The sequence below is a fragment of the Corvus cornix genome, chromosome 2, assembly GCF_000738735.6.
Source record: "Corvus cornix cornix isolate S_Up_H32 chromosome 2, ASM73873v5, whole genome shotgun sequence".
NCBI classification, from domain to species: Eukaryota; Metazoa; Chordata; class Aves; order Passeriformes; family Corvidae; genus Corvus; species Corvus cornix.
Genome location: NC_046333.1, coordinates 83686512 through 83709043, shown reverse-complemented (window position 1 = coordinate 83709043; position 22532 = coordinate 83686512). Strand labels below are relative to the sequence as shown.

The 22532-nt window shown below is 44.9% G+C and overlaps 1 protein-coding gene across 1 annotated transcript; it reads left to right on the top strand.

The window, feature by feature from the left end:
- The first annotated feature begins 541 nt into the window (after nt 1–541).
- FIGNL1 (fidgetin like 1) lies at nt 542–5875 on the top strand. Its single transcript, XM_039550134.1, has 2 exons — nt 542–583; nt 3193–5875. The coding sequence occupies exon 2, from the start codon at nt 3201–3203 to the stop codon at nt 5268–5270; it is 2070 nt and encodes a 689-aa protein (XP_039406068.1). The 5' UTR covers nt 542–583; nt 3193–3200; the 3' UTR covers nt 5271–5875.
- Nucleotides 5876–22532: the final 16657 nt, after the last annotated feature.

Sequence of the window (22532 nt, the reverse complement as noted above, 5' to 3'; positions counted from 1 at the left end):
CTCCAGCCTCTCCATTCTCGGCTGCTCTGACCTTCAGCTGAGGAGCCAAGCCTTTATCAGGAAAGTTATTCCGAAGCTTGTGAGCAGGGCTGGCAAGGCGCGGGAGCACCAGCACCAGGGAAGCGCCCGGGGCCGTCAGCTGGGTATTCGGCGGGGAACCCTGGAGGGAGCCGGGAAGGAGCCAGCAGGGAGCCGGCAGGGAGCCGGGAAGGAGCCGGGAAGGAGCCGGGAAGGAGGCGGCAGGGCCGGAGGCACGCGCCGATCCGCGGAAGGCACGCGCGCGCCATGCCACGAGCTGCGGGTGGCGCGGGCCGGCCCCGCCTCCCAAGGCACGGACCCCGCGCCCATTGGACGGCGCGCGCCTCAGGCACAGCCAATAGGGAGCGCCCGCCCTGCCGCGCGCCGTCCCTCCCAGCGCCGCGGGTGACGTCAGCGCAGCGAGCCCGTCCTCCCCCACTCGGGCCGCCCTCCCGGCCTCTGATTGGCTGCGCCTCCCGAGCCTTGCTATCCGATTGGCGGGCGGGGCGGGGCGGGGCCGGCTGCGGAGCGGGCGCGCGCGGTTCGCAGAAGCGGCGGCGGCCCGGTGGGTGCGGGGTGCGGGGAGCGGGAGCGGGAGCGGGAGCGGGAGCGGGAGCGGGAGGCGGGAGCGGGAGCGGCACGGCCGGGACTGGGGGGAGGGGAGAGGGAAGGGAGGGAAGAAAGGAGGGCGAGCGAGCGAGCAAGCTGCGGGACCTCCTCGGGGCTCTGGTCTCCGCTTCCCGGGGCCGTGAGAGGGGACCCGCCCGTCGCTCCTGAGCTGAGGGGCCGTGGCTGCCGGCTGGGTAGGGGCGGCGAGGGCTCAGCCGTGCCCGGGCAGCTCCCCGGCTGGATTCCTGGCCTGAGGGCAGTGAATGGGCGGGTGTGCTCGCGTACTTGCCCGTGGTTCCCTGGCTCGCAGGCAGGCGTGCCCTGTGCTGGTGTGTGAAGGCAGCGGCACCAGCAGCAGCTCCCGCCCGCTCCGCACCTCTGTGCCAGAGATCCATTGGTGCCAGTGCCTGGATACGCCCCAGCTTCGGGCATGCACACGAAGTAGGGTATCCTCGTCTGGGAACAGTTCTGAACAGTTCTGCCTGAACGTGTGTGCATGTGGCTCTCTTGAAGAGAAGTTGTAAGGCTATGAGGACAGTTAATAGGTATTAGAATAGGGGGAGGTAATGTGATGCTAGACGATGCTTAAGATGTATATAAATAACTAAAGGGAGGATGTCAAGAGGATGGAGCCAGGCTCTTGTTGGTGGTGCCGAGCAATAGGACAAGAGGCAGTGGGCAGAAACTGAGGCACAGGAAGTTGCACCTGAATACAAGGAAGAACTTCTTCACTGTGCAGGTGACCGAGCACTGGAACAGGTTTCCTAGAGATTGTGGGGTCTCCCTGACTGGAGATACTCAAGAACCATCTGGACACAATCCTGTGCCATGTGCTGTGGGATGACCGTGCTTGAGCAGGGAGGCTGGACCAGATGACCACTGTGGTGCCTTCCAACCTGACCCATTTTGTGATTCTGTGAATAATCAAACTAAACAAATTTCAAACTGGTTACCGCTGTTCACTTGTTATGACCTTCTCTCAGTGCTATGAAGGGGACCATTGAATCCTTAAGGAAGTGGTGGTGAACTTGAGATTTTGTGTTCTGAATGACCGAAGTATTTCTTCGGAGCAAATACCTGCTATTAAACTTTTCCTGAACTTAAGCTTTTATGTCGCTTAAGTTATTTTTGGTTCAACAGTTACAAAAAAGTTATGTGCACAGTGATAGCTGTTTAGAGAAAAGAAGTAGAAAGCTGCAGCCTTTCTCTGTTCACCTGTCACTCAGCTATGGAGGGGTTATGATGTGAGTTTGTATCAGATTCTCTAGGTGCGAGTTAGACTTCTCACGGTGCAAAAGTTGGCAGTAACTTTTTAGAGAGAAAGCCTTGCTTTTGTGGTTTTGTTTTGTTTGTTTGAATTGGATTTGCTTGTAGAGGTGCCAGATTTGCAGATAAAATGTATTTTGACTTTTCTAAACAGCTCTACAAATTTGGGCTGTAGTAAAAAAAAATATTCAAACCAAAATGATTTACGTCCTTGTTATTCATCATGTGCGTAACCATATAATCATATGAGCAATAATCACATTGTGCCCTCTGTTGTCTAATGCTGATGCCAGACTTTTTGCCAATAATTAGAGAGGACACCCCCAAATACCCTTCAGTTCTGTCTCCCCAGCCTTGTATGGACATTTCACCTGTACCTCCATCTGCATTCCTACATAGTCCGTACCTGATCCAGGAGATTGCAACTTGATTCATACTCTGTTGGAAAGGGTGCAGAATATATGGACATGAAACTTTGCAGAGAAAGAAAATACATCATGAACATGAGCGAATCATTTCAAGTCAAACAAAATACTCCTGAGCCAAATGTTATCCTTCCTATTTCTTAAAAAAACCCCAACACTAAAGGAGTTTAAATTCTGCTTTTTAAACATGCAAGAGCTTTTTTTCTCTAAAGTGTAAAATGGGGGCTTTTTAGAGCCTTCTAAATGGAATAAATAGTTTTGAACATTTGCTAGTAGTCTGTTACTATTTTATTAATCTGAAAGATTGCTACATTCAGGATTATTCATTCCATTTTTATCTCCCCTCGGAGAGTCTGCATACAATTTTACTTATTGGCTTGTTTCATTTTCATTACCATCACTGCAATAAATGAAATCATTCTGACAGTGGTGTATCCTCTGTCCCCCGTTACGTTGTGCCGTAGTCTGTCAAATAAGAGTGAAAGCACTGGTGATTTCATTTAACAAGGCCAAGTTTTACTTGGCCATCTGTTACCATTCTTTGCAGTTCACTTACCTCCCCAGGAGACCTCTGGTTAGAAGCAAACTCTCTCTTTTTTTTCCCCCCCCACTTTTTTCTTCTTCTTTTCTTTCTTTGAACAAGGAAGAAAAGAGAACCTCAGTCTAAATGCCTTTGCACCACAAAGCTGGTTGCTTTTTGAAAACAGTAAAGTGTCCAGACTGGCTAAGTAGCTTTCAAGACCTCCTGCTCTGTTTCTCTCAGTTAAAATAATGTAGGTTTTCCCATGTAAGTATTTAGGAAAGGGGGGAAGCAGACTGTGCAAATGGTGTGAGATGGCATTTTGTAACTGCAGGTATTTTCTGTCTGTTCCAGTGTCAGTGATGGAGGCCCCCACCCCCAGCGCAGTGCACCTGAGTGACTGGCAGCAAAGTTACTTTGCTGTCACCTCTGGCACCTGCACACCCAGGCAGAAGGCAGATGGATACCGTGCCAAGATCCTGCGCATTCAGTATGCATGGGCAAACTCCGAGATCTCCCAGGTCTGTGCTGCCAACCTGTTTAAGAAGTACGCAGAGAAATACTCTGCGATTATTGACTCTGGCAACGCAGAGACTGGCTTGAATAACTATGCAGAAAACATTTTGACTTTGGCAAAATGTCAGCAAAGTGACAGTGACAAGTGGCAATCTGCCTTGACAACAGATAATGTATTTGAGTTAAAGTGTGTGCAAGAGAGGATGCAGGCTGGCAAATTTTTCCAGAGCTCTCAGATGGCACCAACAGATGCCTGTGTGCGAGCTGATAAAGGGGTCAGTGCCTCCCCTGCTCCAGCTCTTCCTAAACTTGATGTCTTCGGCAGTACCAGGGAGACTGAGCTCAGTGCTGGCTCAGCAAAATGTGCAAGTCAGGGACCAGATCTTCTTGAGCATCCCTCATCTTCAAAGTCCCTTCAAAGCAGTGTGCCTCCTGTGACCAAAACTTCAGACACGCTTCCTGCCGCTTCAGCCTCCTTAAGCAAACAGGTTCATCCAGGTTTCCAGGCAACTCCGCTCTTTGGAAGTAAAGAAGCCACTAATAGTAGTTCTTTGAAAATGTCAGGTAACTATTGTGGCGCACAAAATTTGTCTCTTTTCAACCAGTCAGCTGTACCTGCCTGGTCTGCAAATTCTGGGAAAAGAAAAGCATTCTATGGTCTGGCTGATGAAGGCAGCACAGCTGTTCCTAGCCTTGCTCCATGTCAGGCTTCCCTTTCTACAGAAACCAGTGGTTTTTCAGGGCAAAGAAACAGAAATGAAGAGAGCAGTGCTCCTGGGTTTAAAACTGCAAAGGAACAGCTGTGGGTGGATCAGCAAAAGAAATCTCAAAACCAGCGTGCACCAGTCTCATCATATGGAGGTGTGAAAAAATCCCTGGGTGCAGGCAGGTCTCGGGGTCCGTTCAGCAAGTTTGTGCCTCCAGTTCCGAAACAAGATGGAAGTGAAAATGGAGGAGCACAGTGTAAACCTCATGTAGGGGTATCAACAGGTCCATCGCTGCCTGTGGATGAACGGCTGAAAAACATAGAACCAAAGATGGTTGAACTCATCATGCATGAGATCATGGATCATGGGCCTCCGGTCAGCTGGGATGACATTGCTGGAGTTGAGTTTGCCAAAGCTACGATAAAAGAAATAGTGGTGTGGCCCATGCTGAGGCCAGACATCTTCACCGGCCTGCGTGGTCCTCCCAAAGGAATTCTTCTCTTTGGCCCCCCTGGGACTGGCAAGACCCTCATAGGCAAGTGCATTGCATGCCAGTCTGGAGCAACGTTTTTTAGCATCAGTGCCTCCTCTCTGACTTCCAAATGGGTGGGTGAGGGGGAGAAGATGGTCCGTGCGCTGTTCGCTGTGGCGCGGTGTCAGCAGCCAGCAGTGATTTTCATCGATGAGATCGATTCCCTGTTGTCCCAGCGTGGAGAGGGGGAGCATGAGTCGTCAAGGAGAATAAAAACTGAATTTCTGGTGCAGTTAGATGGGGCAACAACCTCCTCTGAAGATCGTATCCTCGTGGTTGGAGCAACAAATCGACCCCAGGAAATTGATGAAGCTGCCCGAAGGAGACTGGTGAAGAGACTGTACATCCCTCTCCCAGAAGCCTCTGCCAGGAAGCAGATTGTCACCCGGCTGATGGCAAAGGAGCGCTGCTCTCTAAATGAAGAGGAAATCGAACTCATAGTCCAGAAATCCGATGGGTTTTCTGGGGCAGACATGACACAGCTCTGTCGGGAAGCTTCTCTGGGCCCTATCCGCAGTCTGCAGTCCATGGACATTGCAACCATCACGCCGGACCAGGTACGGCCCATCTCTTTCCTGGACTTTGACAGTGCCCTGAGATCGGTGCGGCCCAGCGTGTCCCCCAAAGACCTGGAGCTCTATGAAACCTGGAACCAGACATTTGGCTGTGGTAGATGAGCTGCATCACAGCTGTTTCACAGGAACAGTTGAGGACTTCAGCACTGCCACATGTTAAACCCGTGGCAGTTCGGTGCATCTGCACTTTTTTTTTCTGTCTTGGAATTAAACTTTCTTATGTTATGCAGGCAGATGTCCAGGCTCTGGCTGAGGCTTTGCCAGCTGAAAAGATTATGAGGAGCTGCTGGTCATGATACGAGAAATTGCTGAACAGCAGTGGGAGCAAGAGGCTGGGATTGCTGGGAAAGATGGATCAATTTCACTGGTGTTTAAGGGGAAGGTGATCAAACCTCACAAATAATTGAAGGGAATATTTGGGGAATCTTGCAATGTCCACCAAGCTGTATCAGTAAGGGATTCAAGTAATAGCAGAAATACCGATTTTGGGTAGGGATATGGCAAAACTGAGACAGATGGGGAAGAGTAGTTAGAGGCAGTTTGGGAGGAGACAGGAGCAAAGGGAGGAGGGGTGGATGTGGGCTTGTATGGAAAAATGGAAGGGGGGAGAAAAGAGGAAGGTCTCTTGAGCATTGCTCTTGTCTGACAGCCTTGTGACTCATCACTGCAATCTATCCCAGCTTCTCATTAAAAACTTTTTCTGATGATTTTCTGCTTGACCTTGCTTTCTGTGCTGCATCAGCATGTGCGGCTGTGTTTTATTGGGAGGTCTGGACACCTGCAGCTGGAGAAGATGCTGTGGGGCTTTAGGATCGGGGACTAGCCATGGAGTAGCCAGTGTGGCCAACCAGGTGCTGTAGGGATCCAAAACTCACTGCCAAACTAAAGGCTGGACAAGCTGGCAAGGAGGAAAACCAGCATCTGAAAAGAGCCTTGCCAGTGGCAGGATAAGGGGGCTCAGGGTCTGGGCATGGGTATTTGATGAACTTAAATCCCATGGGAGTGTCTGAAGGCTCTGTGAGTGAGATGTCCTTGTGAAACTGGAGTGTGTGGGGGTTGTGTCTCATGCTTGTGACCTTGGGTCCTGTGAGGCTGGAGCTGAGGGACAGGGTGGGGCTGTGGGTGGATATATGGGAGTGCGTTTGTGTGTGTGCATGCTGGGAAAGACACTGCTCCCTCTCTGTCCTTGTCTCTGTGTGTGTGTGTGGTTTTGTATCCACTGGTTTGGATTAAGGGGCTCAGCCTTGCTCCCTGCTGGACCCCAAGCAGAAACGGCAGCAGCTGCATCCATCAGATTAAGATGGAAGATGCCTTACTCTGAGAGTGCTGGGCTCTAGCGGTCAGGAAGGAGAAATCCCGTGTCTCAACATCTCCTGGGTTCTACTGCTCCTTAAAAAATCCTCATGCAGCAGTGGTAAAATTGCTGGCTAGCTCATATTTGGCATTCATACCTAAGGTATGAAAGAATGCATGACCCTTTATTTACATAACCTGTCCTTGCCCACTGGCTGAACACAGCTGCCCCTGAAAGGAAAATAAGGAAAATAAATGGAAATCTTTCCTTTGGATTCCTTGTTAGTATGGCAGAGCTGGCTGCTGTGCTGTCTGCGCTTCGTGTTCAGTTTCTCTAAAGAATGTTTTCTCATACTGGGGAAAAAGCAGAGCTTAAAAGCTGCTCTTCCTCAGATTTCTCTGGATGAATGCTGTTTAGCTAGCATTTTTACAAGACATTTGGAAACTACAGGGCCCAGGAGACCACAGTGAGCCTTGAATTCAGAATAATTTGGAAGGCTTAGAATTTCTTAGATCTCATCCTGATTTAAACAAATGAGTCAGTTTTACTCGTAGCTCATGTTTTTAGTAAAGTCCAGTATATATCAGAAATTGTTTTGCAGAGATGTAAAAATTCAGGTATGGGAATTTATCTTCATTTTTGAAATAGTGGGAGTAAAAGAATTAGATTATTTTGTAAGAATAAATGTGTGATGTGGTCCAAAACAACTGACTTTTGTGCCACTTGGGTAAAGATTATGAGATTAAGCCTGCTCGTACAAGTTCAGTATTGGAGAGCTATAAACACATACTAGGTAAGATTTTTTTCTCTCTCCAAACATTTCTTTAAAATCATTGCTCAGGAAAGTGAATGAAACCCCAGAGAATTTTAACTGTTTAGTAAAATCTAAGGGTTGCTCAAGGGTTAATAAATGCCTTACATATGATTAAATAATTGCCTTATTTATGGTGGACTTTACTCTGGTATGCCAAGGGGGCATTCTGTGGTCATCTGTGTATCCGAATAGTCACATTTTGATATAAATGCTCTACAAGGAGGGGCCAGTGAGTGATAAGAGAATAAAGCTCCTCCTCAGGTGGCAAGGACTGGGACAAAAGTTCTGTGCCTCGTATTTGTCTCCTGCAAAGTGAAACTTGTCAAAGACATAAAAATAGAACCACAGCACCAGACAAGGCTGTTCTTCCAGTGAGGAAGTATACTCACAGCTTTTTACCGGCTAGGCTCATAGTTCAACGCCTTAGAAAGCCTTGAGCAGCCTAGAGAGGTAGCACGGGCAATCCAGCATTTCAGTAGCTCTGAAAGCGGCAAAATGGTAGCTGCAAAGCTGACACAACCAGTGGAAGCAAAGAGGGAGAAATACAGTCTTCGGTTGCCAATTCCTGCAATTGGAAGTTTTCAAACAGAAACAGAAACACACAGATGTTTGCAGAAGGATTGCAAAGCCAAAGAGGGCGGGCCCCCTCTTGAGTCCTTCTTTTATTCAGAGAAGGGGAAGGGGAGGACTGGGGGCAGACCCGGGGTGACTGGCCAATCAGACACTGCTAAAGAGTTTGAGTTACATTTGGTTTTGCCCGCGCTTGGAACAAAGGAGTTCAGAACACATGGCAGAGGCAAGTCCTGGCTTGTCTTGGGGAGGGGGAGGGGAAGTTCAGAACAGGCAGCAACATTCCTCCTACTTTTTAGGTTATTCATTACATTAATTACATGAACACGCCTTTTTTTTCTTCGGAAACACATAGAAACAGTGAAAGGGAACATTAGGTAAAGTTCATTCTGTTTTGGTAATGATGCAGGTAACACGACCATCTCTTCAGCCATGCAGCATCCTTTGGGCTTTGCTGCAGAGCTCAGAGCCAGCAGGACTTGCAGTGTCAGCCCAAGATGAGTTTCATAACCCTCTGTAACAGTGCCTCCACACAGTGATTCGACTGCCAGGAACATAATTTCGCAAAATACAGAAAATTGCACAGAAATAGGGCATGATTGTAATTTAAGGGAAATGGTGCAGATAAATCCACTCTAATGGATCTGTTTAGTGTATGCAGAAACCTATGTACTTCATTATTTATTCTTTTTGGCTGGCTGATCTTTGGAAGAAGAAATGCAGGACTCTCCTCTGGTTTTGTGGTTCAGCAGCGTTGGGTGCACAATCTCTCAGTTTCTTTTAAAGCTAAATAATTGCAGTCCTGAAAAAGTAAGGTCTTATTAATAAATGAGGCAATTCAGACTCTCAGTCCATCTTGAATTTGAGTTAGCTAAATTGTCTCAGAGCTGTATGAAGTCCCTGGGGGGATTTTCATTTACAGAAAACTGTGACAACACAAGTAGGGGAAAAAGCTGATGAGGCAGAAATGATCATCACCTGCTAATGGTAAGTGGATGGAAACCAGACTGGCCTCTTACGGGCATCACTAAGACTGTCCTTTTGACATAAGGCAATTTTCCTTCTAACAGAAATTATGGAACTTCTCACAAGCTAACGTGACATTGGAAAACAACCCACCAAACAAACGAGCATGGGCTGTCCCCTGGGCTGCAGTGCAGGCATCTGCTCTGTGGGTCTGCTGGGCCCAGCCGTGCCCACCCCAGGGAGGGCACCCCTGCAGCCCTCCCCGACGGAAACCTTCCCACTTGCACCCAGCACTGAACAATTCACGTAAATGCAGGGCTTAGGGAAGAGGCAGACACAACATTCCCAAAGTCCCAATTTCTTAGCCTAGCTTTTTAGTATTTTATTACCATTCGGTATCTTACCTGTAGAAAATCAGTCATGTAAGATGCTGTAGCTATAAGCAGCTGTAGTACTAATAGGTCTCTAGTACTTTTTTTTGTCCCATTAGGTGAGAAACTTCATAGAATCTTGGGTCATAGCTGTGAAGCCAAGATAGCATTATCACAGAGTTCTGGGTCTGGAAAGGACTCTAAGAAGTCCTCAAATTCCCACTTCATGTAAGGTGAATTATTTGTGATGCCTGATGCATGTTTTGCTTGGTTTCTTCTTTAAAAATGTTCAGTACTTATAAAAACCTTGGTCTCTTTTTGGACTTTATTCCCATACCACACTCATGGTCACACTCAGGACTTGATGTATTCAGTAGATGCTGCTATGCAAGCACAGAGTGGTAAATGTTTAGTGTTAGCCATTAATAAAGTGGCTTTCTTGCCTGGATTCTTCTTTAGCAAGATTGAAGGGAATTTATTAAAATTCTTCCGCAGTGCTTCATCTCTGTTACTGTGGTGCAAATGTTCTGTGCCTTATCCTGTCTGTATTGCTCACATCATGGACACAGGGAAAGGTTTAATTGTCCCCTGTGTAGCAGGTACCTGAAACAGTTGGGATCTGTTTTCATTTGGCATTACAATACCACTCTTTTTGGCATTACAATAAAACTCTTTTTAATAATACCCTGTTGTTTAGACTTCCAGTCATGTGTGTGTGCTCATATCTCTTCAGTGTTGAGGTACTCCAAATGACAGTGCTCGGCACTGATAAGGGACGAAACTGGAGCAGAGTAGGACTGTCCATGGGTGCAGGGTGGCAGATGGATGAACTTTTCAAAGTATTGTTCATTTGCAGCAAAGTTGTTCTGAAGTTGCTGTGTTCTCCCATCTTGCCCAGGCTGGTTTCAACAGCAGCCTTACACAGCAGAGTCTCCCTCTTCCATCACTAATGGTCACCAAGGAATCCATCGTCAGTGCTGCAGGAAAGACCCAAGTGAAATCTCGGACATGCCTTGTTGTTTGGCTCTTACCGCACTTTGATTATGGCTTTACAACTAACTGGGCAGAGCTGTTACAACAATTGTATGATTTCTGTCTTCAGAAAATATCACATGAGAAAGACTCAGAGCAGGTGTGTCCTGTGTCCACATTCCCATATTGCCAAGGCACATAACCTGTTCCAGAGGAACATTAAGTTGTTTTCCTGTGGCAAAGATGGAGCAGTAAGCAAAAGGCAATATTGTTCTCTTCCAGAACCTGAGGGTCAAGGAAAGTGAATGAAAGCTGCAGGGATGCTGTAAAGACACCAGACCTTCTTTCTGGCTGGGGGAGAGATGATGCCTTGCTTCCTCACTGTAGGTCACTGGGGGAAAGGGGAACAACTGCCCTTTCTTCACCCAGGCATGACTGGAGTCGTTAGCTCGGCAGGGAAGGGGGGGAACAGAAAAGGGGAACCTTCAGCTGTCCCAGCTCAGGCAGGGACAAGGCTGCTGTGGATGTGAATCTGTTGTAGCATCACAACCACGAGCTCCTGGGTGCAGCTGAGGTGGTCTGTCAGATTCCCAAACAACACCCTAAGCCCAGGAGAGCCCCTCCATTTGAGTTGGGTTGGTTTGTAGTGGTCAGGGGTAGGGTGGCATCTGGTGTTCTGTCGCACCTCCGATCTTATCACATCCTCCTTTGGCTACGACGACGTGTGCAGAGTAATCAAACACGGCCAGGCTGCTCTGAGGCTTTTCACCAAAGCCATGTGAGAAGAGCTCCCAGGGGCTCAGGCTTTCCCTAAACTGTGCTGATAGAAAATTCCAGTTTCAGATTAGTTTGCCTGGTTTTGGAATTGGCATACTTCAATCAGAAATTCTCTCTGGGCTTTGTAAAATAGAAACACCTGAGCACCTAAAATTAAATGATGGCCAGCCTGCTAATGCATTGCTCTGAAAGACTGAACGATTGTGTGTTCACAGGGGAAAAAAATGCTGGCTTTTTTCTTTTCAGAAGTAGATCACAAAATTCTGGGCAGTGGCTTGTGAAAATTCCTACCTAATTCTTAGAGGTTTTGATGTACTATGGGTTAAAATGTAGTAAGAGATTAAATTGCCTAGGCTTCTGCTTTTAAATTTAGAATGTTTTTTATGATTTTCGATTACTGGCATTAGTAAACCTGTCTCTTTATGACTTTTTGCCTACAGCCAAAGGCAAGTGTGCCTCTGCCAGCTGGGACAGTTCCACCTAAACCTGTTGTGCAGAATCATTTTGAGTAATGAATGTCACCAGTCCCAATATTCCTCAGTGGTGGTTAAGACCTACAAGTCTTTTTTCTCCAAATGAGTAATTTTATTTTGTGACACTTGCAATTAGTGACTGCTTCTCCTTGCTGGTCTGATGTAACCAGTGAGATTTCTTACAAGAGTTGTTATGAAATGGCTCGTGCTCACATACTTAATTCAATATTCTGAAGAAGGAGAACTTATTTGACCTGTGGATTTTTTTTTTTTTACCAAGTATGAAAAGAAAAAAGAAGAGGACTAAATATTGACAAAGGGAGCTTGATTCTCTTGATATACTGTAATTTTTTCACACCAATTCTTTGTACTACAGAATGGATATAGATCTGGTGTGATGAAGGATATAGATATTTATATAGCATTACAGATACTCCTGATTTTTCTTAAGTGATGGAGAATTGTTTTCCAGAGAGGGCATGGACTCTGGAAGCTGGTGTCTGCAAGCTATTCTGGTGCCAGCTTCTTTTACTAAAAAAGAGAGAACATGCAAAAAGAATCAACAGAGAAAATTGAAAAGTGCTGTGGGTGGGGAGATCGATTACATGTAAAGACAAAAATTAATGTATACCTTCAGATTATTTTGCCATTGATGATATATTTTTCAATACCTGTTGATGGCTTAATGTTATATAAAAACATTTAGTGGTGATGGCACAAAAGAAAAAGAAAACTCCACTTTCAAGGTCACAGAACCTCTGGGCTGGCATAGCTACAACTGGAGAGAAAGAAGAAGCTTTCAGTGATAATTCTGTAATCAGTTCATTATTTTCTGCACGTGCCTTGTGATTTTTTTTCAGTGATTTTAATGCTAAATTTAAAAGGTTCCACCCTGCTTAATGTGGTGCCTTACTATCATATGACAGTGAGTGTGAGAGCTGACTGAAAAAAATTAGATGTGATAATTAAAACATTGTGATATCAGAAGTCGTTCCAAACCCAGAAGTTTTGCATCAAAGAAACAGAAGACCAAATTTTCAGAAACTTTTGCTGTCATCTGCTGAAAGTACACACTAACACTGTGTCTGTAGATGTCTCAGAAGGGACAAGGCTGAGCACGCTGGGGACTGCTCCACTGTGGTTTCATTCATGAAAACTATTTCTCATGTGCTTTTAAAAATAGTTGTGGTACTGCAACTCTCCAGATAGTCATGGTAGTACAATTCACACCTCTAGTCACCCCAGAGGAGGGGGAATTCATGCCAGGGAATGTTACCTTTTGTCTGTAAAACAATCCCATTAAAAAATAATCCGTATTTTAAGAGTCTTTATTGCCCTTAGAGCAGCAGAAAAGTGATGCCGCCTTATTTACGTCGCCACAGAGGAATGTAGTTATTGTCTGTGGGTGAATCCCGATATCCTGGACGCATGTGCCTGCGGGTGCAGGTGGCAATGGCACTGCTGCTCCTCATCTTGCACAGGCGGGGCATGGCTCGCTGAGCGCTGCCAGCAGCAGAAATTGTGCGATGGGATATGGGAGCCTGATGAGCTCAGGCGCTTTAGCTCTGCCTGCATTTAGTACAGGCTTAGCAAGCCTGAAGGACGCCTCGCTCCACCTATCCTATCTTAGAAATTTATGGAGAAATAGTAATCCACACAAATCCTCTCCATTTCCAAGAACAGCAATCTTTTCCGGGGAGAGGAACACCGCTGTAGTGTTGATTTTTTTTTTTTTTTTTTTTTTTTTTTTTTTTTTTTTTTTTTTTTTTTGTTGCCTGCCACCAGATGGAGTTCTTTTTCCAAAGAAGTCCATCCAATTTCTTAAGGAAAGCCCAGGGGTAGTCAATGTTGTTTCCTGGTTTTGTCACTTAAAATCATCCAGTGTTAATGACTTGTTACTGGGCTTTTATTAATTATTGTATTTATTGTTTTCTCGTTGGGTGAGCTTCGATTTTTAAGATTTTTTTGAGAGATCTGCAAAAACCAGGGTGACATTTATAGAACTTCCTATTTAACCAAGGCAGGGTTCTAAAAGATTAATTTTACTTTGTGTCTCAGGTCAGCTGGAGCTGGGAAAAGAGGTGAAAATCCTGGTACAGTGCATTTGTATTTAAAACTGATCCTTGATTGGGAATTTTAACAACAGAATAAATGAGCAGGTACGAGCAGTCTCCCAGGCTGAAGATCCTGAAAATGCATTGAAATGTAGATACACATCAGGTAACAGGAACTGAGTCCAGTTAATTCAAAAGTCTCAATTCATTTGAGTTCTGGTTGATAGTAAACGGCATTTATTGCTCTCTTAGGATTGTCTCAGAAGTAAAAATCATTGTGCTCTTGCAATAGGGTCAAACACTAGCACCACCCGTACCCGGCAGTGCAGGACCCTCTCCTGATGCCCCCGACAGAATTCCTTTGTGCTGGATAAGGAGTTAACTTTTCGGGTGATCCCTCTGCCAGTGTGCGACTGAGCTATCTGGGCAGCGTGCCCAGCGTGCCCGGTGGTGTGGAGCCTTTGTGGCTGAGGAAACCACTTCATTGATTTCTCTGGAGAAATAATTTTCTGGAGCCGCTGAAGGCTTCAGCCCCTTGAGCACGTCTCAAGGGAAAATCGCTGATGCCATCTGATCGAGTACATTAAACCCCCGTATATATTCAGATATAGGTGGCTAATATTGCTCTATCTTCCCGAGTCCTACAGTTTCTCACTTCCCTGCTTTGTGGGTCAGATGCTCTGAAGCCAATTTACATCAATTCCTGGCACTCTTTTTAAAGGAAGCAAGGGGGAACAGTGTGAAGTCTCACTTTCTGCCAACAACAGGAAGCACACGCTCTTTGTCAGGCAGCTTGTTTCAGCCATCCCTTTTGTTGAACCAACAAATTTCTGGACTACAGATTTGGTCTTCCACACAGCACCTCTCAGCAAATCCTTGGAAAGGGAACGTCACAGAGTGGCAGCATGGATGGTCGGGGGGGAAAGCCCAGTGCTGCTGCAATTCCCTTTTTCGAAGGGAGTGTTTCTTTAAAGAGCAATCGCCTGAGGGAAGGGAAAGGAAATGGTGATAACATCTCCCTCTTGTTCTGTCCCGTGGGTCTGAACGTGCTGTTGCTGAAATCTTGCTGAGGGAGATGGCTGCTGGAGTCTCCTGGTGGCCTCTGGGGCACTGCCGTGTATCACAGCTGTCCTGCCGAGTGAGACAAGGTGAAGACGTGCACTCTTGGATCCTGTACTTAATTTTTGTGCCTAAAGCAGGCCAAGGTACTCTGTGGGGTCCAGAAATCTGTTGTGTAGTTTTCTGAGATGGTCATAGATCAATCCAAATTCCCTGTTTATTTTCTTTGTTCTGATACATAGTTAAAATTGAAACTGATATGAGGCTACCAGAAAAAAATATAAATCCCTTCTCTGTAATATCCATCTTTGGGGTAGCTCTTTCCAGGCCCACTTTGTGACAATTGTACTATTATTTATATTGGGTTGGTTTTTTTTTCCTTATCACTGCTGCAAAACTTTTTAGAAATCTCACTGCAAAAGCCAGTGTTTCTTGCACCTACCTTTATTCTCCCCAGTGTTTTCCTGGTGCAGAGGCAGGCTTAGTCTAAAGAAGCCAAGAAGTGCAATTTCCTGAAGAATTTTTTTTTTTGTCTATTTTAACGCCCCCCAAAATATATGGTTTTTTTAATATATAAGTGTAAACTTCTTTTCCCCTCTCTGCTGACATCAAGCCTCCTGGTGTTTGTTTCTTCTAGGTATTTCCTTTCTAACCCCAGCCCAGCCAACTTGTCAGGGTGCGCAGTGGGGCTGAATGCATCCCCCGTGAGGACAGGGGGTACCTCGAGGTGCCGAGGTAGGATTAGAGGCAGATGAATGTCCCTGAGGGGGCTCTCTGCTGGCCAGACCGGGCTAGGGTGCTGCCCGCTTCCCTCCCGCGCCCCCCTGCCGCTGCTGCAGCGCGGATGCTCGGGGAGCTGATGAGCTCCAGCAGGACGCGTCTCAGCTGACGGTGCCGGGCGCGCCTATCCCGGGAAGGGCTGATGTGCTCTCAGGAGCCAGGGGCAGTGGGGGAGCTCAGGAAGCCCGACCCTGCTACCCACGTGTGACAAAGCATTTATTCTGCTTGTCTAGGGAAAAGCTCCAAGGATTACCGCAGAAAACACTGAGAAAGATGGGCTGTGTAACTTCCCGTGTTGCCACGGTGTGAAACAGGAGAGGGACTCGGCCCTCTGGCCCTGGTGCCTTTTGGAGGGGCTCTGCTGGGAGGTGCTGAGTGGCTGCAGCCTCTCCCTCTTCCCCCTGCTCTGGAGGCTTTAACTTGCTCAGCAGTGATGCAGTCGTGGGCCTGAGAAGAACTGAGATCCTGGTAAAATATTCATGATACAAAATTATGGAAGTAGCAAGAGACTTTGTAGCAAAAGTACACAGCAGAGTGAGATGTGGAAATGATGGGGTTTGAGTTGAATATTTCTCTGATTGCAAAGGAAATTAGGCAAGCAGTTTGTATGGAGAAGCAGAACCAAAAGGAAAGCTCTTCGCTTTCCCCCTTGGCACACACTGTTTCTCCAGAGAAGCTGTGGTGATCCTGCAAAGTTTGACAAGGAGGGTGTAACAAGTTCTTCCCTATTTTCTGGAAATCCCACCCTCTTCCCACAGCTTATCTGAAGTTTCTATTTTGCACGTTCCTATTTGCGCAAAGTTTGGGTGAGCCTCATCTTTTCAGTTGCAAATGAGCATCTAACTAAGCCCTCATAGGCTGATTTTTTGTTTGTTTGTTTGTTTTTTAATTTTTTTGTTTGTTTTTTGGTTTTTTTTTTTTTTTAAGTTTCTTCCCTGACATAGTTGGGAGGGCAAACAGGGTAATTTTGTGTTGTGTTTTTGAAGGCTTAGAAAAGCATCCCAACTTGTTAAATCGTTTGGTCACCATAAAAGAGAGATTTGAGCAGAACAATACATACCCGTAGAAAAACTGAGAGAGGGCCTACAGGGCTGTACACCAGACAGCCCCTGTCCCAGTACTGCTTTCCTTTTCATCTGTGCATCATTTAAAGACATTTGCAAGGTAAAAGCTGTCTAACAGCTAATCATGGAACAGATTATGTATCTTGGCATATTTGGTCGAAATATTCTGTAAATTTAGGCAGCTTAAGGTGTTTGAATTAACAAAGAATTGGAAGGAAAACTGGCAGTTCTTGGTTAAAAATATATAAATTACTGAATATTTTGGGTTAGACACACATGTAGTATATACACATATAGTACATGTGCACAAGCACACAGACACTTTGATGTTACGTAAAACCTGACTTCTTAATCCTGTGGTCTTTTTTCAATTCTTAGCTGTTAGAGCAAGGGTCTGCAAGAGGGGGATTCCTGAGTTTACTGTCCGCCAAAGAGGAAGCCTAATCCGTGGCTGGAGAATAAACAAATGTTAGAAGACCTGGCTCCCAATCCTGATTTTGTCAAAAACCTATTGCACGAGCTTGCATAAGGAATTAAGGGGGGGTTGGTGCTTCAATTTCCCTTTCAGGGAAGGGAAGGATGTAGTTGTTTCACAGTAGTGCTGCTGTTTACGGCCTTTCAGAAAATGTATCTTGAGTTTTGGAGACTATAGCATAAATTTAAAGATAACAGGAAGAAATTAAATCACCTTTTGCTTCAGAGTAATTTTCACTTGTTGTAATCTTACACACACGAGCACACACTCATCGCAAAACCAACAGAGCTACACACCTGCTGTATTTGAAACAAAAACAGATATTCTCCAGAACTCTGTGTCTCCAGAGAACGGGATCATAAGAAAAGGATTTTTTTTTTTAAATTAATGACAGCATCAAAGGAATTGTTGAAAAGGGCTCACACTACACCGTTCTCTGCTTTATCAGGTATTGAAGATAAAAAGGAAGTGTGAATGTATAGTGGGAACACCTGTGTTGGCTGCCTGGATTTGGCAGGGGTGGGGGTTAGGGAGTCACCACTAAGATCCAAATAGAAGAATAGTTTTAGTTCAGAAATTGATTTCAGGTTTAAGGATAATCAAGAGCAGAGGACAACTCTCCCATAGCGTAATAGGCACTATAATAGGCATGCTGCCATTAAGAAAGGTGGAATATTTTTTATTTCCCTGAAATGCACTGGGTTTGGCTTTTCTTAACTCTGTGGTCATAACCCTTATGGTAGAGAGTAATTTCTTCACTGCTGAACTTGATGTGTTAATTTTTCCACCCAATCTTCTACCACCCTTCATTTCCTTTCTGGTCTGCCTATCACTTCTGGTACATTTGCTCCTACCTTCAATGACCAATGGTTAAGCTATCATGAAGTAGTTAATGAAACTCAGGCAGATGCCCTTAGTCTCCTTCTCCTGGCCTGGGCTTTGGAATTCTGTTGAAAATGCTTAATTCTAGATGACTTGTTCTATTAACAGATGCATTGCATTGTTTTTCTAAAACCACTCAAGCTCTTCTTCCTCTACTCTTCCTGCTGATCAGGACCCCACCTTTGTTTAAAGGTCAGTTAAACGTGATGGAGTTGTGACTCAGGCAGAAGCAGCTGCAGGGTCTGTTGGCGCTGGGTGTTCCTCAGGAGCCTGAGTATTCTCACTTACTCAGCTGTACCCTGGTTCCTGCAAAAGAAATTCTCTTGTCAGGTACTATCATAATATCAGGATATAATTGCAATATACCTTACAAGACTGGTTGGTGTCTCAGCCTCATTTACAAAGAGGTGGTGAGGCAGATGTTTCCAAAGCAGAAGTAACCATTCTAATCTGTACCAATACTTAATGAGTCCAAAAACCCCCTACGTACATGTGAGTGCTCAGCACAATTCCCATGTGCATTTGCTAGACTATGCAAATAAAACACTATCTATATTTTTAGCCAGGAACTAAGTGACTGGATGCAAAGCAAAAAGAAAGAGTTTGTGAATATTTCAGAGCTGGACTCTGGGAGGTAAATCTCTTATGTGTTGTGCTAAAAAAAAAGTGAAATTCATGTAACAGGGCTTTGGTTAGTGCCCACAAATATGTTTTTGGCAAGTATTTACACCCTTTTCTTTTTCTTCAACACAATGAGTCTATATTCTCTGCCATGGCTACACTGAGGAATCTCTGTAAGGTGATAAAAGTATATTTTTGTACACTGCAACAATCAGTGAAATAAACCTGGAGTGTTTGAATCCAGATTCAAACAACCCTTAATGTTAAGAGCCCTGTGGATCTCTCTTCTGATTTATGACATACTAAAGCTGTAGTTTATTTAATCCTTGTCAATGCAACAGGGACACTATAAAGTAAAAGCTGTAGTCAAATTGACATTACTATCTCTCTGTTGAAACAAGATAGGGGGGAATAGAAAAAGAGACACCCCTCTTTTACTTGTACGACATGTCTGATCTATGTTTTAAACTGCCCCCTCAATACTCACGGTATTTTCCCAGGTTTTTTGGTAAAGTGTATGCAGGGCTGGCAGGTGTAAAGGCCCTGAAAGGTTGCTGAGGCTTTGCAGCCAGAAGCTCCTATCCCTGCTCCTCCAGGCAGATGATGTCTCCCCAGAAAGGGATGCCAGGCTCATGGCATTCCTGTGTCCAGGCTCTATGAGTTTTGGTGCATGCAAATGGAGGAGATGAGCTCAAGCTCAATTCTGCTGCCTGTTCAAAAGTTTATGGACTTTAAATTGAAAAATCAGACCAGAAATTGAAATTGGTCACTAAAATGTCAACTGACTGAACAGAGATCAGGGTTTTGGCCCTGAAAGCTTCAGTAGAGACCTGAGGACTCCCATCACAGGTTTCCCTAAAAGAGGGCTGAGAGCAACCCCAGGCAAGCAGTCAGGTCACATTTAAAATTTAATCTGGTTGAACGTTGAGTGGGAAACAAGAAGTGAAAACTGTCAACTGTGCCCAGATCCATTCAGATCACTTCTAGGGACAGTTTTGATACCAAATTATCCTTGTTATGCAAAGTTCCTCACCAGCCGGCTGGTTCCCAGTTATGCATGGGGAGAAGCGGTGGCCACATCTGCTTCCCGTTTTGCCGTTTCGGAGACGAGCCATCTGTTTGGCCTCATCCCGAACAGCCTGCTTGGGGCTGATTAACTTCCTCACCCCCCCAGCCCCAGGCTCACTGTCTGCTGCAAGGTGTAGATTTTTTTCTACTTTTTTTCTTTTTTCTTCTCTAACTGCTCATAAACCAGAACCTTCACTTCTCTCCCAAGGGACAGGAAGGCGTTGGTTTGTGTGATTTGCAGCCGCTACCAGCGGCAGGAACAGCAGCAGCTGCCCTCTATCATTCACATGTTTCATACGTGTGGTCAGGACAGATAAAACCAGGAATTGTTCCGTGTCCTGGGATGGCTGTAAAGCAGTGAGACCTTTCTGTATACGAAAAGAAAAAAAATAATTGCGATGTTAAATGCAGCAGAAATCTCGCTGCAGTTAACAGAGATCTCTTCATTTCGCAAGAGCGGGGTTTCAGTCATGCTCGTGCAGCCTTTTTTTGTTTAAATGTGATTAACTCCTGCCGTGTGAAGCCTGGCTTTGGATTTCTCACTTCCATCTATCCCACTCTCAGTGAAACTTTGCAAATTTTTGTCCTTCCTGTTTTCTGCGTGCCCATCTTCTGGCCATTACCTCAGGATTTCAGAAACACTGCACGTCTGCTGCTGCCAGCGACTCCGGTTCAGCAGCCCTGAAAAGTCAAAATCTGTGTGGCCAAAATAAAGAAGCATCAAAAATTGAAATTTAGAAATTGGGATAACGGATGTCCTGTTAAGATTAAGACTTCTGTTGTTTTCCACAGGCCAGGTCTGAGGAATTTTTGTCTTTCATGATGCATTTTGACCAGAATTTGTCATGTACCATTTTCCTTCCAGACAAGAAGCTTCCTGTGTTTCACGCTGGTGGACACAGCCTGGCTGCCCCATAGCAGGGAAGGATGCCCTGGAGATCTAACCCACAAGACAGGCATGAACAGTTTGTTCAGAAATCAACTATTTTGATTTTCCAGTTGCCACATTTTCAGTTTTCAGACTGTCGGTGCTGCTGCTGAAACGTGAAGCTTTCAGTGAAAGCTTTTCCTTTATTTTTGACCATCTCTCAAGCTGACAATATCCTCAGTGTATTGGCAAAGTCAGGAACATTTCTAACTCGTTTTCCCCAAGTGAGATGTTGAGTGATTCTCACACACACACACATGTATCAAAAAACCAGAAATTGTTACATTATCAGATCCACGTGCTCCAGGTCTGGCTCTGAGTTCTCATTTTGGTATCTCTAAAATAATCATGTGTCTTTTAGAGGATTTCTCAGTTCCAAAAACATTGTTTGTTGAGCACAGGTTAATGCTGTTTTGGTGTTTCGATGCTTATGTATGGATTGGGAAGCCAGTCTGGGCACTCGAGGCTGAAAATCCTCACCCCTGGTAGTTGCAGGTTTTGTCTGTATAACAATTTATATCTTGGCACCTGCCACAGTTTCTGATGTAATTTAGTCAAGCTATTGGAGTAGGAAAAAATATAAATATGATGATTTGAAGGAAGTCTTTGAAAAGTAATAGGTAAGATACCCAGGATAGACTTTTAGGTACACAAACTTGCATTTAAATCTGTGGATGTCTCTAACTCAAGGATTAAATAACACTGATTGAGAAGATTACATTTGGTCTGGTTTTGTGATTATTGTTATTAAACAGATGATATTTGTTTTGGAGAAAAATCGCCAGCTGAAACAGAAATTTGTAGTTTGTTTCATTAACTGAGAGCCAGTTATGATGGGAAACAAAGAAATTAGGATGTTAGTTCCTTCTTATATGATGTAGTCATAGTTTATGATGAAACTATACCACAAAAACTTAAGGAACTTAAGGAAAACTTAGATTTTGGGAACCTGTAAAACAATTAATTGCAATACCATTTGGGTTTGTTTTGGGGTTGTTTTTTTTTTCTTTTTAAAATCTCATTTTGTTCATAATAATACAGTTTAACAAATGGAAATATTTCTGAAACTTTATAAGTGGTGCCTTTTCTGAACAAAACACTGTTTGCATTAAATATGTGATGTGAAATTTACTGTGCTGGAATCTGAAGGAAACAGGGACACCCGCAGAGAAATCACCTTTGTTATGGCAAATAGTAGAAATAATTTCTCTGTGTTTTATTTTGAATTACCATGACTCTACATGCAGAAGTAATTGTGTTCTGTAATGACTCCATCAGGCTGGTGGGAGGGAAGGGTGTGAGGAGAGGGCTGGAGGAGAAGCATTTCTCCAAGTTGGCTGCTTGCAGGACATGGGTGATTTGGCTGGGCAGGGACACTCTGGATAGCAGGTGGCCAGTGCAGGACCTGATTTCCACTGGAGCTGCCTGAACAACTCTGCCTCATGTGAGTGCAGGGTGGAGACACAGCCTGGCTTTTTTTGGCTGTGGAGGTTGGATTGCAAAGGCAGCATGGATGGACTCACCATGGTGCGGGGACAACACTGGATGGACTCTCTGTGGTGTGGGGACCCCATGGGTGGACTCCCCATGGGGCTCTGTCTGCACCTCACCTCACTCTGTGCCCCCTCCCACACAGCCACCACCCCGCAGACACAGAGCCTTCAGCTGTGCCCTACAACTCCTTCACCCATGAGGAGAGTCACAAAAATATTCTGGGGCTTGGGGTATTTACCTTGTTCTCTTGTCTCAAATGATACATCTCTGTTTGCAGACATAATTTAATAACATTTCCAATTTTTATGAAATTTCTTTTTTTAAATACAATATTCTCAAAGAAAAATGAAGTTACAATATAAAACCACAGCAAAAAAAAAAAAAAAAGGTGTAAATACAACTTTTTCTATTAGAAAAGGCAGTGCCTGGGGAAGGAATGGGAAGCAGTTATTTTTTACTTTTTTAAAACAGATACAAACTTAAAACCACTCACATATTTACTCCTTTTAAAGGTCAACTAAGCCGTATCAGGGTATTGCACCATAGCAAAAAAAGAGAAAAAAGGAGATTACACTAAACTTTTCTGAGGGCACAGTTTGTTTCAATGCACACAAACACAACATCCTATTTTCATGCCATCCTTGCAGATGTTCATAAATAAAATTACTGAACCACTTGTTTCTAAACAAATTGAAGATGATT